This window comes from Camellia sinensis, chromosome 15 (assembly GCF_055761805.1).
Source record: "Camellia sinensis isolate YWXY chromosome 15, ASM5576180v1, whole genome shotgun sequence".
In the NCBI taxonomy this organism is placed as follows: domain Eukaryota; kingdom Viridiplantae; phylum Streptophyta; class Magnoliopsida; order Ericales; family Theaceae; genus Camellia; species Camellia sinensis.
Genome location: NC_138975.1, coordinates 53,582,219 through 53,602,198, shown reverse-complemented (window position 1 = coordinate 53,602,198; position 19,980 = coordinate 53,582,219). Strand labels below are relative to the sequence as shown.

Sequence of the window (19,980 nt, the reverse complement as noted above, 5' to 3'; positions counted from 1 at the left end):
CAAGTTTTGTCAAGGGTTCCAAAATGCATTTTGGCATCCACATTGCATCCTAGACATTTCTAGGTCATGATTAAGACTCAATCAGAGGTTAAGACCTAGAAACACACTAAGAATGAAACGAAAGAAGTTAAGTACTAACCGCGTGTGTGTTTCATTTTGTGTTTCTGCTATATGTGTGTAGGTCACGCGCCACAAGTTATCTGATTTATCTGTTCTGCAAGTGGAGCTATTTGTGAATAATAACTTTGTAAAGTTTTGTTTACATCTAAGTAATTTCTCATATGATATAATATAACAAGAAGTGCTTTGTTTTATGAAATGTTATATTCTGTCCAATGAATGATTGTTCAATTTCTGACAAGTGTTTGTGGCATCCTTAGCATAAGGCCCTTGCCCGGGGGTAACAATACCATGGTTTATAAGCAAGGCCCTTGCTTGGGGGTAATAATAATGTGGTCTCATGGCCCTTGCCTGGGGGTAGGGCTATACAAAATACCGCCCAATCTGCTAAAACCGCACCGATCCGCATCTATCCGCACCGCTCTAACCACTAACCGCGGTTTAAACTTTAAAATTTATAATCCGCCAACCGAACCGCACCGCTCCGCTATAGTTAATACATATATATTTTTTAATCTCCAATGAAATATCAATGTAAAAATGAGTTTGAGAGAGATTTAAGATATGAAATTTATTACAAATTAGTGGTTATATATATGAAACATATTATGTAAAATTAATTTGTGTTATATATCTAAAAAATATTATACAAATTAGTGTTATATATTATGCAAATGTATGATAATTAGTTAGAATATTCCTCAATCCGCCAATCCGTCAAAAACCACCCAAACCGCAATTTGTCAATCCGCTAATCCGTCAACCCGCCATTCGGTTTGTAAATTTACTCTCAAACTGCCCAAACCGCACCGCGCACACCCCTACCTGGGGGTAACAATACCGTGGCTCAAGTATGTTACAAGTTCCATGTACCTGAGGTTCCTTATGGAACTAACAAGCATGATAACGCTAATGGATGTACCATGTATGATTAAGCATGAACTCTGTTTTCTACACGAAGTTTGAACAAGAATATGAATATATGTCTGTTTTGATATGAATTCTAGTTTCTAAATCTGTTGTGGACATCATTCATTTAAACCCTTTACTCTGTTATTATTTACTAGGCTTCCGCTCACTATTTATATTATGTATGTAGGTGAGCAGACGCGTGACCATGCCTAAGCTGTTGCATGGAGTTTTGGAGTCAGCCAGCCATCGTGCCTCCCGTGAAGGTTCCCTTTTGAGATCTGTTCAAGTTTTTGTGTCTTTGGGACATTTGTACCTTCTGATGTTTATGTTTGTCTGAACATGTTTTGGAAGTTCGGTATATGTGGCTTTGGTGACGTAAGACTAATGTATTTATGACGTCACATATATATATATATATAAGTTTGTTTTAAAGATTTTTGTCTCATGCACGTTAACACAGCTCTATGGACAACGTATATTTCTATATTTGCTTCTGTAGCCCCTTATTATATATCATTCTGTTAAGAGGCCTCTGGTAATCTAAGGATTACTGGTCGGTTACGACGTTAAACCTATAGGGGTGAGTTTGGGTTGTGACACATATAGACACCTTTTAAAGGGGTATGTATATCAGAATTCTCCAAGACATAATTCCTAATCCAAAAATTGAAACCTCTACAGTGATAATTTGCCTAATCCATTTTATTAGACACAATGGGATAATTATACCTTTATGTAGCAATTTCGTTTAGTCCATACACTTCATGAATACCTTCTCAGTATACACATTAAAAAAAATAAAAGAATTTCAGTACACATCTCTTTATTCCAATAATATTATCATCTTCAATTCCAAAACCGTAATTTTTCTTCAATCCAATCATCCTCCATCATTGCCATTGTCGTCACTCTCAACCCTTCATCACCACTACCACCACCACTCCGAGCTTATCCCCTTCCATCTTAGACTTCCACAATCAACTTTAAAAATGGGTGGTTCGTGGTGAAAAGGTTTGTGAGAGTGTATGATTTATGATGGAAGGTGGTCGTAGGCGAAAGTAGAAAGAGACGACGAGATGGACGACGGAAGAAAGATGTGGTGCTAGTGTTGGAGAATGGTTGTGGTGTTTTAGGATTAGAATTTAAGTATACAATCCGGCAGGTCCTACGTGAAGGAAACGTTTGTTCAGATGCCATGCCTAAATTTGGTGCAAAACAATCGGTAGACCTCCAACCAGAAATTTGGAGTCTTTTGGTGACTGATATGCTAGGTCTCTCTAGAGAAAGGGTGTAGCCCTTTGTCAATAAATAAATAAATAAATAAAAAATAAAATAAAATTTGAGTGACTCATCAATCCACCGACAATGATTTGGTAATGGAATTGGGTCCACACATTAGATGTATAACAAATCAAAAATTAATATATATGATACCACATCATTATAAATATAATTATGAAAAAAATTGTAAGTCTTAAATATTTTCCTATTGTATTTTTATTTTATGACAAATTTTTTTTTTTAAAATTTCCATTGAGTGTATAAGCGAGAGAAATTACAACGAATAACCCAACAGAGAGAGTCAGTCGCAAGAGTTAGAACAGGGTCACAACTCATCCCCAAGGTTGCCATCGTTTCTCTGCTAAGGCAAAACTCGCCATAGTCTCTCTCTCTCTCTCTCTCTCTCTCTCTCTCATGATCCAGAAACTGATACATAACAGCAAAAACTGACAATGAGGGCCTTGTTTTCACAAAAGTTCATCAAATATACAGATCGATATCTGATTTCAAAAACGAGACTTGTTTCTCTCAAATCCAATCACTTCTTCCACAGTTCCCAAATCTCCAAAGAAAATGAGGACACAGTTCGACAAATCACTTCAATCCTCACCCACAACAACTGGCAATTTCTCTTGGAATCATCCTATCTTCCCCAGAAGCTAAACCCAGATGTGATTCGATCAGTTCTTCACCAAAACATGGCGGGTGACCCCAAACGCCTCCTCGGATTCTTCAACTGGTCTTCTCATCAAATGGGTACCCCTCAAAACTTGAATTCTTTCTCAATTCTTGCTATTGTGCTCTGTAATTCCAATCAATTCGCATATGCAAACTGGGTTTTAGAGCGAATGATCGAAATTTGTTGCCCTGTTTCGGCGGTTTTGGATTCAATTGTTAGTTGTTGTAGAGAGTTTAACAGCTCTCAATCTATTCATGTGGTTTTTGATGTTTTGATCAATGCTTATAAGAAGAAGGGTATGTTGCATGAAGCTGCTTCATTGTTCTTAGCTGCCAAAAATTGTGAATTTTTGCCTAGTTTAGTGTGTTGTAATTCTCTGTTGAAGGACCTATTGAAGTGCAATAGAATGGAGCTTTTTTGGAGTGTTTATTATGCAATGTTAGAGGCTAAGATTAATCCTGATGTATATACTCTTACCAGTTTGATTAGTGCTCATTGTAAGGTTGGGAATGTTAGGGAGGGCCAAAGGGTCCTTTTGGAAATGGAAGAGAAGGGTTGTAGTCCTAATTTGGTTACATACAATGTGACTATTGGAGGGCTTTGCAAGGCTGGACTTGTTGATGAAGCGTTAGAGCTAAAGAAGTCGATGACTGAGAAGGGATTGGCCCCTGATGGTTATACTTACTCCATACTAATTGACGGTTTTTGCAAACAGAAGAGATCAAGAGAGGCAAAATTTATACTAGGAGAAATGTCCAATGTTGGTCTGAATTCTGACCACGTTGTCTATACTGCTTTGATTGACGGGTTCATGAAAGAAGGAGATGTGGAAGAGGCTTTTAGAATCAAGGACGAGATAGTTGCTCGTGGGAAAAAGTTAAATATTATAACTTGCAATGTAATCATTAATGGGCTTTGTAAGGTTGGTCAGACGGAGAAGGCCAAAGATCTTTTAGGTGAGATAATTGCAATGGGCATAAAACCTGATACTCAAACTTATACATCTTTAATCGAGGGATATAGTCGAGAAAATAACATGGTTAAGGCTTATGGATTGCTGGTTGAGATGAAGGAGAGAAACTTGCAGCCTACAGTGTACAGTTGCAGTGCAATAATTAATGGGCTATGCCGTTCTGGAGATCTTCAGCAGGCTAATTTTGTTTTGGAGAAGATGACCGAGGGAGGTTTGAAACCGAATGTTGTTATCTACACAACTCTTATAAAGGGTCATGTCCAAGGAGGTAAAATTGAAGAGGCAATAGAGATTTTTTCTAGGATGAAGGAGAAAGGGATTCTTCCTGATGTTTTCTGCTACAATTCTCTCATAATTGGCCTCTGTAGAGCAAAAAGGATGGAAGAAGCAAGGACTTACATGATCGAAATGGTGGAAAGGAGATTAAAACCAGATGTGTATACTTATGGGGCTTTCATTTCTGGATATAGTATGGTGGGGGAAATGTTAGTCGCAGATGCGTATTTCAGAGAGATGATTGGCTATAGTATCGCTCCAAATGGTGTTGTTTATACAGCTTTGATTGATGGGTATTGCAAAGTGGGGGATACAGAAGGAGCCTTATTGATATTCAGATCAATGCTTGGACAAGGAGTGCTTGCAGATGTGCAGACATACAGTGTTCTTATCAATGGCCTCTTGAGGAATGGAAAATTGCAGGAGGCTATGCATGTTTTTGCGGAACTCTGTGAAAAGGGTCTGATTCCTGATGTTTACACCTACAGCTCTCTCATTTCCGGTTTCTGTAAGCAAGGTGACATAATAGAGGCTTTCAAACTTCACGATGAGATGTGTCAAAAAGGTATTAATCCAAATATTTTTACTTATAATGCATTGATCAATGGACTTTGCAAGTCGGGCGACATGGAAAGAGCTAAGGAACTGTTTGATGGTATCTCTGAAAAGGGTTTGGCACTCAATGGTGTGACTTATGCTACAATAATAGATGGATACTGCAAATCCGGAAATGTAGCAGAGGCATTTCGGTTACTTGATGAGATGCCATTAAAGGGGATTCCACCAGATTCTTTTGTTTACAATGCCCTTGTCAGCGGGTGCTGCAAAGAAGGTAATACAGAGAAGGCCTTTTCCTTATATCAAGAAATGATGCAAAAAGGGTTTGCTTCGACGATTACTTTCAACACTTTGATTGATGGGTTTTGCAAGTCTGGGAAATTGAATGAAGCAAACCAGTTGGTGAATGAAATGGTCGATAAGCAAGTCATCCCCGATCATGTCACCTTTACTATTTTAATCGATTATCTCTGCAAGGCAGGGATGATGGAAGCTGCAGAAGAGCTTTTCTTAGAGATGCAAAAGAGGAATCTGATGCCCACTATTGTAACGTATACTTCGCTTTTACATGGTTACAGCAGAATAGGAGACAGATCAAAGATGTTTTCACTTTTTGAGGAGTTGGTGGCAAAGGGTATTGAGCCTGACGAAGTAGCCTACAACATGATAGTCGATGCTTACTATGAAGAAGGTAATACGGAGAAAGCATTTAAGCTTTGGAATGAACTATTGGACAAGGGTGTGATGCAAAAGGGAGATTTCTCCAATGCATTGGCATTACTTGAAAAAATGGGAAGTCAAGGCTTTACGCCAAGTCTTGCTACGTGCAGCAATGTAGTCCGAGGGTTGAATGAAGCAGGGTGCGAGGACAAGGCAACTAGGGTTTTGGAAAGTATGGTGAGATTTAAATGGATTCCAGATTCCACAAGTTTAAGTGACTTTTCGAATGAATATCAGAAAGATGATATCTCTCAAGGCAATCAGCATTAAAAGAAAATGAGTGTTTGCTGCTCTTTCATGTTCTTGGGTATCTGTAGGTTCATGAAATCAATTACTGATGCTGATCTGAACAATTTGCTAGAGCGAAAAAATTGGGTTTATCAAGTAAATGTGGCAGCCACGGTCTAGGCTTCGCATAGCCGCATTTTTCAATTTAAATTTGTGAATGCTTCCAACTTCAGTGGCAGGTCAATCAAAAGCAAGGTAACTAAAACTTATTCTGCATTTTCTTTATCATACCATTTTCATGTTGCTTATTGTAGCATTTGAGATGACTATGTTTTGCTCATATTACGACGATCAATGGAATCTGCATTCCTTTAGTAGCTCTAAATATTTTAACGGTGTTATACATACAAAAACCTTTGTAATCCCAAGATGTCATGATTCTCCTAAGTAATCTCATACAAAAAGTACATAACAGTAGACAACGTACCTGAATTCATATGAAAAACTTTGAATGATCCAAACATTGATTGAACACAACCTTACTGTTGGTGGAAAAAGATTAATGGAAGACTAACATTTGAGATGACTATTTATCAACCAAAAAAAAAAAGAGCTTTTGAGATGACTATGTTTTGCTCATATTCCAAAGATTAATGGAATCTCCATTACTGTAGTAGCTTCACTATTTAGGATGAAATTGCTTTAAAATACATTGCATGGCACATTAGAATTATTCCATTTTCATTGGATATGTCCTTAGATGTTTACTAGATAAGTAATCTTTATGGCCTAGAACTGATGCCAATTCGTCTGACAGATTGCTGCATTCATTTTGCCTCTCACTGCACCAATAGAAGCTTCATTCCTCTTTGTGGCACGTTGGAGCTTGAAAAGAGGTAAGGTAACAGGTAATCGCAAGGGTTATACCTGAGCCTTACTACATTGTTTGTATTGAAAGTAACTCCTCTTACCCGTATATCTTTTTCCTTTTGATGTAGTCGACATTTTTTGGATGTAATTTGTCTGACAGTTCTGTTATATGAAAATTATTTTCTTTATATGAAAGATGAAACCCTATTTGAAGTTTTCCTTTCATGTGGAGACCATTCATGTCCTCACTCCTCAACTTCACGTGCAGTTTAGTCTCTCTATCTATTATTGTTGCTCCGAAGACCTATGGTTTATGATTCTTATGTAGTTTATTTACTACTGCTACTATTTTTATTTTCCTTTCTTTGTTTGTTTTTTTCTTTTCTTTTCTTTTCTTTTCTTTCTTATTTATTTTTCATTTATTGTTATTGTTTTAAAAAACTTTTTTGAGGTTGATGCTCAAACTTTCAAACCAATGCATTTGCCAACTAAGGTTTAAAAGGGGATCCCATCCCACTTTTTTTTATTTTTAGGGATTGGAGGGCGGTGTGTGATTTGTAACTTGTGATCTCAATAAGTTTATGCTCCCTTCTTTTCTTTGTTTATTTTGGCAGACTTCTTGTTTGCCAGTCTTTTGTACTTTTTTTATCATTATTTTTCCTTATTATTAAGAATCTTCCTTTAATTGTCAATAAAAAGAAGTTATGTTTATAGTTAGTAGGGAATTGGCCGCGTACAATCCTTTTATTGGCAGTTTTAAGTAGCATGAAATTGCTAGCACAAAGTTAGAAAGTTTTCAAACCGGAAGTAAATTCATGGGGCATTCCCCTAAATAAGTCAAAATAGTAAGTCAATTCTCAAACTAAGCCTAGTTTTTAAAGAATTCCTAAAATAAGCTAACTCGCAATTCATAATCGCGATTTCAACATATTTCCGCCTATCCCGCGTGAGAGTGGGGAAATCTTAAAATCGTGGTTACAAAACACGCTTTTGATTAATAAATCGCGGTTACAAAACGCGCTTTTAATTAATTTTTTTTCCCTTTGAACTCGCTGTTACAAACCACGATTTTATCCAAAAAAAATTTTGTTCTGAATTCGCTGTTTATAACTACGATTTTATCAAAAAATATATTTTTTTCTGAACTCGCTTTTCCTAACCACGATTTTATCAAAAAACATTTTTCTTCTGAACTCGCTCTTTCGAACCACGCTTTTTTGGCGAAAACTATTTTCTTCTGAAATCGTGATTATGAACCACGCTTTTAGCGTAATTTTTTTTTTTTTGGTTTTTTTTTTTGTTTCTGTTGTCATTGTTTTGGTGATAATGTATTTCAGAATAATTTTTTAGGTTACAATTGTTTTACTAAAATCGTTCTCATGTTAATTTTTTTTTCTTTTCTTTTGTCTTTATTTTGGGTTAGAATGTGTAATTCAGCATTTTTTTTGGCTTGACTAAAGTAAATTTATTTAGTTTTTTCTTGTGTTTGTTTTGGGTTAGAAGGTAATAATGTAATTCATAAATTTTTTGAGCTTTAGTAAAACCGTTTTGATGTAAATTTTTATTTTATTTTATTTTTTCTTTGTTTTGGGTTAGAAGGTGTTATTCAGTAATTTGTTTGGGCTTTAATAAAGCCGTTTTCATTTAAATATATATTTTTTTTCTTTTGTCTTTGTTTTGGGTTAGAAAGTGATAAGGTAATTCATAAATTTCTTTTCGCTTTATTAAAGCCATTTTCATGTGAAGTTTTTTATTTTTTATTTTATTTTTCTTGTCTTTGTTTTGGGTTAGAATGTGTTATTCAGAAATTTGTTTTGGCTTTACTAAAACCGTTTTCATGTAAATAAATTTTTTTTTCCTGTTGTCTTTGTTTTGGGTTAGAAGGTGATAATGTAATTCATAAATTTCTTTTCGTTTTACTAAAGCCGTTTTCATGTAAAGTTTTTTATTTTTTATTTTTTTCTCTTGTCTTTGTTTTGGGTTAGAATGTGTTATTCAGAAATTTGTTTTGGCTTTACTAAAGCTGTTTTTATTTAAATAAATTTTTTTTTTTCTGTTGTCTTTGTTTTGGGTTAGAAGGTGATAATGTAATTCATAAAACCTTGAGGAAAAAATACATAAGTCTCCCACAAAAATACATAGGTAGTACAGACATAAGTCTCGGACAACAATGCATTGTGGACACCATGAACTGAACACACAATACATAGATAAATATAACAGTTAGACAGACAAATATTAGCCAAACAATCTGACAAACTCATTACGGAAACACTTACTCTAACACAGACATTACATATTAATGCTTGACTTAATATTGCCGAAGTGTAGACATTAACACCTAATTCACGCTTAAATCGGCAGGTGGCTCAGAGTCTGAATAATCCGAAAGCTCAGCGTCAGAGACAAGTTCAGGATCCTCCATGATACCCTTGATAGCCACAACATTTGGTTCTGTTCTGTTCTTCTGGGCATCCTTCTTAACTATGTGTAGCTGCATATCACGGGCTAACCTACGGCCCATTTGAGAAATCTCACGTTGTAGTCTTTCACATAGTCGATCAACATTATCAGGATCTTCCTTTTGGATCTCAACAGAACGTGCTTTTGGCACCTTCAGTCGATTTTCCCGACATAATCTTTCCATTTGCACTCGCTCTATAAATAGTGCGGGCCACCTCAGAAGTCTAGCGTTTGCTAAACCATATCCTGTTTGATTATCTGATGGATCCTCCACCAAACCACATGGATCTCGATAGTACTTGGACATGACAAAATGTCGCTTCCCAAACCTATCATGATAAGCACAAAAGGCATCTAACAAAGGAAATGGTGTTTCATCTTCAGCATCGCCACTTCGTCTTCCCCCTTCTCGTCGTGAACTGTCACCCCTTTGTAAGTTCCTACCACCTCTGCGATTCCCACTCCCTCTCATGAACCATGTAGCCATGCTAATTTTTTAAAACAAATGAATGATAATTTCGTAGGGCGAAATGAGTTGTAAGGTTGTGTCTTCACCTTTAGTTGTTTATATAGTTGGTTATGAATGGCTTTAGAAAGATGCCTCTGCATGACAATCCCACATATACGAACAAGGTATGAGTTGTCACTAGAATGAAAAAACAGAGTAAAGCAAATACTGTGTACCAAGTCACCTGACTTGACAATCCATCTGCATATACCGACAAAGTAAGGGCATACACACTGTAAGGTAAATCAGTGAATTCACTGTTGGCATGTGACTTTCTGCATTGAGGATCCCACATATATTAATTACAAATGGGTTGTCATTGTAATAAAAAAATCGAGCAAAAAATTGAGAAAACCAAAGCATGCGCACCAAGTCACATGACTTGACAATCCATCTGTATATACGGACAAAATAAGGGCATGCTCACTGTAAGGTAAATCAGTGAATTTACTATTGCCATGTGACTTTCTGCATTGAGAATCCCACATATATTAATTACAAATGAGTTGTCACTGTAATAAAAAAATCGAGCAAAAAATCGAGAAAACCAAAGCATGTGCACCAAGTTACATGATTTGACAATCCATCTGCATATACCGACAAAATTTGACTTTTCTATTTTGCCATATCCCTATCTCCAAAATATATATATATATATATATATATATTTGTTCCTGGCCAAAATGACGAGAAAACTTCCATAGCAATTTCTTATCATAAATTTTGTTCCTTACTTTTCAATTTCTTGTTCTTACTTAAAAAATTGAAATTTAGAACAAAAATATTTTTGTTACTCTATTAATTTTAAGTTATTACTACTCCACGTCACCTAATTAATAATAATTTTTATAGCCAAATTAACGTTTCTCTTTCTTATGTAATTAATTAACAGCATTAAAATTCAACAAATTATGTATAATTAAACACATTCAACAAATTTAACAAATTATCTATAGCAAAAGATTTCACATTCAACAGATTATCTATAATTAAAATTCAACAAATTATCTATAATTAAACACATTCAACAAATTCAACGAATTCTCTATAATTAAAATTCAACACATTCAACATTCACATTCAACAAATTATCTATAGTTAAAATTTCACAAATATAAACCCTAACCCTAATTTATTATTTCTGATTTCACAACATTTTACAAATATAAACCCTAGCCCAAACCCCACATTCATGAACCCTAACCCTAATTTATTCACATTTTTTTCACAAACATAAACCCTAACCCTAACCCCACATTCATGAACCCTAACCCTAATTTATTCACATTTTATTCACAAATATAAACCCTAACCCTAACCCCACATTCATGAACCCTAACCCTAATTTATTTACATTTTCACAAAAACAAATATATTCACAATTATGTAAAGTAGATGATAGAAGCCATACCAAAGAGAGAGAGAGACGGTACTGAAGCAGAGGGAGCTCAAGAGAGAGAGAGAGCAGGGAGCACAGACAGAGAGAGGAGTAAGAGCGAGAGGGAGTTTCGACAGAGGAGGAGTAAGTGTGAATGCAAAACACAGGGCTGGGGGAGATTATATACAAGTTTTAAAATCGTGGTTGTGAACCACGAGTTCACTTAATGGAAAAAAATTTGTCCAAAACTCGTGGTTAGAAAAAGCGAGTTCAAAACAAAATTTTTTTGCTAAAATCGTGGTTTGAAAAAGCGAGTTCAAAAGAAAACGGTTATTGATAAAATCGTGGTTACAAATAGCGAGTTCAGAACAAATTTTTTTTTTCCACAAAAGCGGGGTTGTGAACAGCGAATTCAGAACATAATTTTTTTTCGATGAACTCGTAGTTTGTAACAGCGAGTTCAAAGGAAAGAAAAGTTAATTAAAATCGCGTTTTGTAACCACGATTTATTAATCGAAAGCGCTTTTTGTAACCACGAATTTAAGATTTCCTAACTTTCACGCGGGACAGGCGGAAATATGTTGAAATTGCAATTATGAACTGCAAGTTAGCTTATTTTGGGAATTCTTTGAAAACTAGGCTTAGTTTGGAAATTGATTTACTATTTTAGCTTATTTAGGGAAATGCCCCTAAATTCATCTCTCCCTCAAATAGTTCCTAAAAATTTGTAAAAATAAAAATTAATTTGAAACTATATTTTGAATTTGAATTGAATATCTTGTTCCATAAAATTTTAGAGGTGTGTTTGGTTCTGTGAATATTGATTTGCTCCTTTCAAAATATCAATTTTTGACTAGTGACAATGAAAGGATTAATTATTCAGTAATTTCGGATTATAGACACATGGTATTCTATAGTATTGTGATTGATGGAGAAAGTGAGTAGGTGGTGTTTGTTTTAGCTTTTCAGAGTCAACTTATGGCTTTTAGTTTTGAAAAAGTTATTTTGGACTGTTTGGTCAAACTTATTTCAAACAGCTTCTGATTCTAACAGCTTATTTTAATTCAAAAAAGCTGATTCTGAGAAGCTGCTCACCCCTTGCTTCTGATTATCAGCTTCTGCTGTGGACATGTTAATTTATGGTTATACTCTTAAATTTTTTTATTTTTTATTTTTTTAAAAGTAGAAAAAGACTCAAATAGACTATAGATTATTATTATTATTTTTTATAAGAAATGTAGACAAATAAAAAATAAAAAATAATTGAAAAAGCTATTTCACAGTTTATTTAACAAATACTATTCAGCAACTTAAATCTATAATCCAATAGTTACACCAAACAGATTAACAACTTCTGATTAAAGTCATAATCTATAATCTGTTAAGTTATAATATATAAGCTGTTTTAACAGCTACACCAAATGAAACCTATGTCGGGTGATTGAGTGACATGAGGGAACATAATAAATAATGATGGTATTCCAAGAATATTTTATAATTTCCCGTAAGGAATTGACCATCATAAATTGTCATTAGGCTAATATATTTTGAAAAATGTATAATGAAAAACAAAAGTCAACATAAAACATTTTTTTGACCAACAAAAACAAGTTTATTTAAATGAAAAATGATTTTCAAAATGTTTTTCTACTACATGTTTGAATCACAATGTTTTAAAAACTGAATCGGTGAGCAAACTGAAAAATAGATCGGGTGGACAGGTTATCGATTTAATCGTCGGATTAAACTGGAATTGAATCGTGATGTCATAAATACATTAAAATTATATTTCAATAAAAATATAAGTAATAAATTATAAATTAAAAAGACTAAAATATTAAATTATCTTAAATATTTCTCCTAATATTTTTTTTCTTACTAAAAAATATAATAATATTTTTAAATACTATTAATTTTAATTTTGAAAGAGGAAACCAAATATTTAATATTCCCTCCATATTATTTTAATTCAAATAATTTGATTGACATAAGAGCAAAAATTTTGAAGGGATATCAAAATTTTAAATTTTAAATCTCTCTTCAATAAATTTGATTGAATTTTTTGAATTTTTTTGGAAGAATTTTTTTCTTATAATTAGGTTGAAATTTTCACAATAATTTCAAGTTTTTAATGGAATTCCTCACAAAAGAAGACCCTTAAAAGAGAGTTTCAAATTAAAATTTTCTTACATATAATATATAATAGAGAAAATTGGTGAAAAATTCCCGCTAGCAATTGTCCACGACATTAGATTCAGTGGATTTTTTTTTTTTTTTTTGTTGGTGGGAGATTCACACTTTGTGAAATAATTTGGTAAGAAGTTCTAAAGGACATATCTATCTAATGAATATTTATATAAATATTACAGTTATGGAGCTGATAATATTAATATTTAAATTTAAACATTATAAAGTGTTTTTGACCATACACAAATATATATATATATATACCCTATTATATATTAAAAAGTGTTTTCAATTTGTATATATATACCCTAAATATATATGCATATATATATATATATAAATTCACTCACTTAGACCATCTCCAACGTTGCATTAGATTGAGTATCATATTTTAATTTGATGAAAAAAAAGCCACTTTTTCTTTCTCCAATGATTTCACCAAACTGAAGATGTATTGCACCTTTCACCAAATTACTGTGCGTAACCGTTGAGTGTGGACCTACCAGACGTCCACCCAGATGACCAGCTCAAGCAAAATTTTGTGAAAATTTTGCACTGAAAAAGAGAAAGATCAGAACCCTTGACTGGTCTCGATCGACCAGTAGTTTGATGAAAAGCCAAATTTCTTCGTTGGAGCAGGCGATATCAAATAAAGGAATTCATCTTTTTTTACTCAGATTTGATGAAAAATCTGATGAACTATTGGAGATGCTCTTATATACGTATATATACATTGTACACAGTACACTAATATATATATACACAGATCCAAATATATACCCTAACATATATTGTAAAGTGTTTTCAATTTGTATCTATATACCCTAATATATATATGCACGTATATATAAAGTTGGTGCCGGAATAATATATATATATATGTATATATGTATATACACAAATTCATTCACTGATATATATATATATATATACGTATATATATACATAGTTGGTGGATCTGAAATATACGTATATATTTAGATCTTCAGGATGATGGCTCCGGCGAGAAAGAGTGGATGAGGAGTGAGATAGCTAGAGTGAGACGATCTGGGATGTGGTTGTTTGCAATTTCAAATCTACTTGAGTATTATCAAAAAAATCGCCACTGATCATCGACAGCAGCATCCCACGGCGATGCTGGAGTGAGAGACGACAGTGGTGGTGGTTCAGAGATAAAAAGAGAGAGACTTCTCGAATAGCCTTATGGCAGTGGTCGTGGCAATTAGGTGGCCAGTCTTCCTCGTCTCTTTCCCGGAGCAAATAAGCATTTCCTCTAATGAAATTTGAGATTGCCCTCTGGCGTCATTGACGGATCCCAACAAGGTGGTGACGAGGGAGTGGACTACGACGGTGTGGCTTCGAACGGTGGGACTTGAGAAGAGAGAGAGAGAGAAATATGAGGAGAGGAATTAGAGAGATTTGAGATACGAGGAGAGAGAGAGAGAGAGATCTGGAAGCAAGATATAAAGCGCGTGAAGGGCAAACGCGTAAGGATAGTTTGGTCATTATGTAGAAGCTTATCTTTTTTAGCATATTATTTTAGCACCTGTATTTTTTAGCAAAGAAAATTCAAAAGTGAATTTATAGACCAAGTACCCTATATAATATATATATATATATAAATAAGAAAGAAAGAATAAAAAAAATAGTTAAAAATATATATATATATATATATAAATTAAAATTTTTAATTTCATCAACTTGGCCAATTCACCTGACCCGTCCCCGGTTTGGTGGTCCAACCACCGGTCTTTCCGGTTCTCTCTAAATAGGCCGATTTTTTGCTTGAAACGATTTAGAGAGTATATCCAGACCGAAATTCCAACCGATTAATGGTTTAACCGGTCGAACCGGCCAATCTAGTTCGACTTTTAAAACCATGATGTCACTTTTGTACATACAAGCTTTACATGTAATAACATACCATTGCAGTTGTTTCTGTGATTTGTTACTAAACTTAAACCTGCTTAAAAATATAAAAGAAACAGATAATTCCAGCGCACGAAATTTGTCACGACCCCATTCCGCCCCTAGTAGAATGGTGCCATGATGGCCAGTAATTCACAATTACCCAAGGCCAACTTGCAAGGTTTCACACACAACAGAGTATACATATGGGGCTTACAAGTGCGTAAGCAATAAATTTAAAACTAAGTAGTCCATAAAAACTGTGCATAAGTCAAATGGAATGGCATGCATCATTACGTAGCTTTACAATCTTGAATACAAACCAAAAGAAGTACAAAAAAAAATTACATCTTGACCAAAAGGCTTCTCAACCATCAAATACAAAATACAATGAAATACAACTAAGAAGCATAATCTTCAAGATGCTGCAAAAGTACAAAATCCAAAACAAGTGGCAAGTACATCTAGGCATCACCGCCGTCCTGCTCGCCACCTACATATATATATATATATATAGAGAGGGGTGGGTTTGGATACTCAGTGAATGGTATAAATAATAAAGGAGTTTACATGAATGATATCCGAAGTCTTTATCAAATCAAGGCACATCACATTCTGTACAAAATCCAAGGGCAAATCAAGTTTATCTAACAAATCTTTCAAGTCTCAACAATTAAAGTCTTTCAAGGCCTTCAAGTTCCAAGGGATGACATTAACAAAGGTTGTGCTACAAATGCTTATAGTCCCCTAGCACGTACGGACTTTCAAAGATTTGTGCTACAAATGCTTATAGTCCCCTAGCACGTACGGACTTCCAAAGATTGTGCTACAAATGTTTATAGTCCCCTAGCACGTACGGACTTCCAAAGATTGTGCTACAAATGTTTATAGTCCCCTAGCACGTACGGACTTCCAAAGATTGTCAAAGCCAAAGCTAATACTTGATACACAAAATATGGATAGTCATTCATGCTTAACAAATACTTTTCCAAAACAAGCAAGACAAAACTTTATCAAAACTTAAGAACATAACTTTATTAAAAATACCACTCACATAGTTCTTCAAACGTCGGGGTCAAGGCAAGTCTAAGTCCTACAAACACATGGCAAAGTCTATTGAATGCACTTCTCAAAACAAGTCTTGCATGCATGCAAATGACCTCGGCATTCTTCAAAAACTAAGTCAAATCAAAACAAAACACAGTTTCTTATCTCGGGAAAACATGCTGGGCAACTACCAGGTTTAGGCCGAGGTCCCACACCTCCTTGCCGAGGTGTGGCCTCGATGGCCACATTCAAGGAAATGAAGTCGGGAAAATCTGGGTTTCCCTCTCTTGAAGGACATGATGAACATGAAGAAGATGAATGCAAAGATCATAATTTGCTATTACAAAATCTGAGATTTCATGCTATGAATTCAAAAACATGGACCTGGGTACCCATATTCAAGGATCTTGTGAGAACAAACACAAAAACATGAATCTTAATGCAACTTTCGGATCAAACAAGGCTTTTTCTTCAAGAACACATGAACACTATTTTCTCTTTCTAAAACCAACTTTAAATCAATGCATGACGCGCAGAACAGGTTCGATTGTGCAATGCAGCTAGATAAACATAAAAAACAACAAGAGTAAATCAAGAATCTAACCTCAATACACGAATCTAACGGTCTGATCTCTAGGAATCAAGCTCGAAAGCCCACTCTCTCACTCTAAAACTTCTTCTTCTTCCTAGAGCTTCTCTCTCTCTACGAGGCAAAGATATAATACAAAAATGTATATTTTCTGGGTTTGTCGGCTGACATAACCCTCTGCAGGGGTACGTGGCAACAGCTGGTTGGTTCTACTAAAAAAGGTGGCTGAGTGAAAAGACAAGACTATGACAAAGTGTATTCAACAAGCTAGGCGGCAAGAGCACTCTGACAAGTAACGACATCGGCTAACAACAAGACTTCGGCAAAGCAAGGGGCAAGGACATCGGCTAGAAAGGACAACACTTGGCCTAGCTGTGCCACACCTTGGCCTAGATGTGCCACACCTCGGTCTAGGTCGTACCAATCCAGGAGTAAGGTCACTTGGGTTCAAGGGCAACATCTTGGCCTAGATAATACACATCTCGGCCTAGGCGATGAACACCTCGGCCTAGATAGTGACATCTCGGCCAACACGTCAGAGCGAAGGTGGAGTCAACCAAAGTAAATTCCAAGATGGTCGACCTAGGCTTAGGGCGACCTTGGCTAAACCCACACCGAGTAAGGTACAAAGCATGCTATAACACTTAAGCGAATAAGGACAAGACTTGAAATGCAAGCTTAACAAGACAAAATCATATGAATGCATATGAGCATGGTTAGGACAGCATGAGGGTTATTACATCCTACCCCCCTTAAAGAAGTTTGGTCCCCAAACTTGAGTTACCTCGATTCAAGAATAACTCCGGATATCGGACTTTCATTTCTTCTTCCATTTCCCATGTAGCATCCCTACCTTAATGCTCCTTCCATTCTATTTTCACCATCGGTATTGCCTTGTTTCTCAATTGCTTCACTTGTCTATCGATAATACGCATCGGCTTTTCTTCATATCTTAAATCTTCATCAACCACAATCCCAAAATGATCAATCACGTGCAGTGGATCCCGAATATACTTTCTCAACATCGAGATATGAAACACATTATGAACTTGACTTAATCTTGGTGGTAAAGCAAGTCTGTAGGCAACCGGGTTAACTTCCTCAAGAATTTCAAATGGCCCAATGTAACGGGGCGCCAATTTACCCTTCTTCCCAAATCTTGAAACTCCCTTCATCGGCGAGATCTTTAGGAATACATGATCCCCAACTTCAAACTCTAACTCCTTTCTTCTCTGGTCGGCATTACTCTTTTGTCAACTCTGAGCGGTTCTGATTCTCTGTTGGATAAGCTTGATCTCTTCGGTTGTCCTTTGAACTAGATTGGGGCCGATCAAAGCTTTATCTCCTACTTTGGTCCAACATATCGGCGATCTGCACTTTCTTCCATACAAGGCTTCTTACGGCGCCATGCCAATGCTAGCTTGATAACTGTTATTGTGAGCGAATTCCACTAATGGCAAATGCACTTCCCAACTTCCTTTGAAGTCCAATACACATAGTCTAAGTATATCTTCAAGTGTTTGAATTGTTTTCTCTGTTTGGCCATCGGTCTGGGGATGAAAAGCCGTACTAAACCTCAATTCGGTCCCCAAAGCCCTTTGTAAACTCTACCAAAATCTAGAAACAAACTTTGGATCTCAGTCTGACACAATGGACATCGGTACGCCATGAAGTCTAACAATCTCATTCATATACAACACAGCAAGTCGATCAGCATTAAACGAAGTCTTAATAGGCAAGAAGTGTGCTGACTTAGTTAATCTATCGATTATGACCCAAATCGAATCCATTCCTTTCTGTGTCTTCGGCAAACCAATCACAAAGTTCATGGAGATGTGTTCCCATTTCCACTCAAGAATCGACAAAGGTTGGAGAAGTCCTGCTGGCCTCTGATGTTCTGTTTTTACTTGTTGACAATACAAACACTGGGACACAAACTCGGCTATCTCTCTTTTCATATTCGGCCACCAAAAGGTCTGTTTTACGTCTTGATACATCTTGGTGTTCCCTGGATGAACTGCAAATCTGGATCCATGAGAGTCTTGCAAAATCTTTCCTTTCAACTCTGGGACGTCGGCCACGCACAATCTTCCTTCAAACTTAAGCACTCCATTCTCAAGGGTGTAACCTGACCTCGGCCTGGTGATAATCTCGTCGACTACCTTTTTCAGGAATTCATCCTCCATTTGCCTTGCCTTTACTTCCCTAATAGTAGTCGGCTCCACTGAAATCATGGCTAGGCATGCCAAACTTCCCACTGACTTTCTACGCAATGCGTCGGCTACCGAGTTTGCTTTACCTGGGTGTTACTGAATCTGCCTGTCGTAATCCTTCAATAATTCAAGCCATCTTCTTTGCCTCAAATTTAGTTCCATTTGAGTGAACAAGTACTTCAAGCTCTTGTGATCTGTAAAAACTTGGCAAGAGGCTCCATACAAGTAGTGACGCCAAATCTTCAAAGTAAACACCACGGCTGCTAGCACTAGATCATGGGTTGGATAGTTCTTTTCATGAAGTTTCAACTGACGAGATGCATATGCTATGACTTTGCCCCCTTGCATTAATACACAACCCAAACCCTTATGTGAAGCATCACTGAAAATCTGAAATTCCTCATTACCTGATGGGAGTACAAAAACTGGTGCCGTAACTAACCTCGTCTTCAACTCTTGGAAGGTTGATTCTCTATCATCGATCCATTCATATGTTGTTCCCTTCTTAGTTAGTTGTGTCAATGGTACTGCAATCCTTGAGAAGTCCTTCACAAACTTTCTGTAATAACCTGCCAAGCCTAGAAAACTACGAACCTCGGACATGTTGGTCGGCGTCGGCCAATTCACAATGGCGTCAATCTTACTGGGATCAACTGATATACCCTCTTCATTAATCACATGCCCTAAAAATGAAATGCTGAAAAGCCAAAACTCGTACTTGCTCAACTTGGCGTACAACTTCTTGTCTCTCAAGATTTGCAGGGCAAGTCTCAGATGATTCTCGTGCTCAATTGTACTCTTGGATTAGATCAATATGTCGTCAATAAAAATAACTACAAACTCATCTAGATACGGCTTAAAGACTCTGTTCATCAAGTCCATGAATGCTGCAGGAGCATTGGTCACTCCGAAGGGCATTACCAAAAATTCGTAATGGCCATACCTTGTCCGAAAAGCAGTTTTCTCAATGTCCTCGGCTTTAACTTTCAGCTGATGGTAGCCCGACCTAAGGTCAATCTTGGAAAAGACTCTTGCTCCTTGTAGTTGATCAAGCAAATCATCAATCCTAG

At 35.9% G+C, this 19,980-nt stretch overlaps 1 protein-coding gene across 1 annotated transcript; it reads left to right on the top strand.

The window, feature by feature from the left end:
- Positions 1 to 2,573: 2,573 nt before the first annotated feature.
- Positions 2,574 to 6,842, top strand: LOC114279011 (Pentatricopeptide repeat (PPR) superfamily protein). Its single transcript, XM_028221158.2, has 2 exons — positions 2,574 to 6,002; positions 6,565 to 6,842. The coding sequence occupies exon 1, from the start codon at positions 2,766 to 2,768 to the stop codon at positions 5,787 to 5,789; it is 3,024 nt and encodes a 1,007-aa protein (XP_028076959.2). The 5' UTR covers positions 2,574 to 2,765; the 3' UTR covers positions 5,790 to 6,002; positions 6,565 to 6,842.
- Positions 6,843 to 19,980: the final 13,138 nt, after the last annotated feature.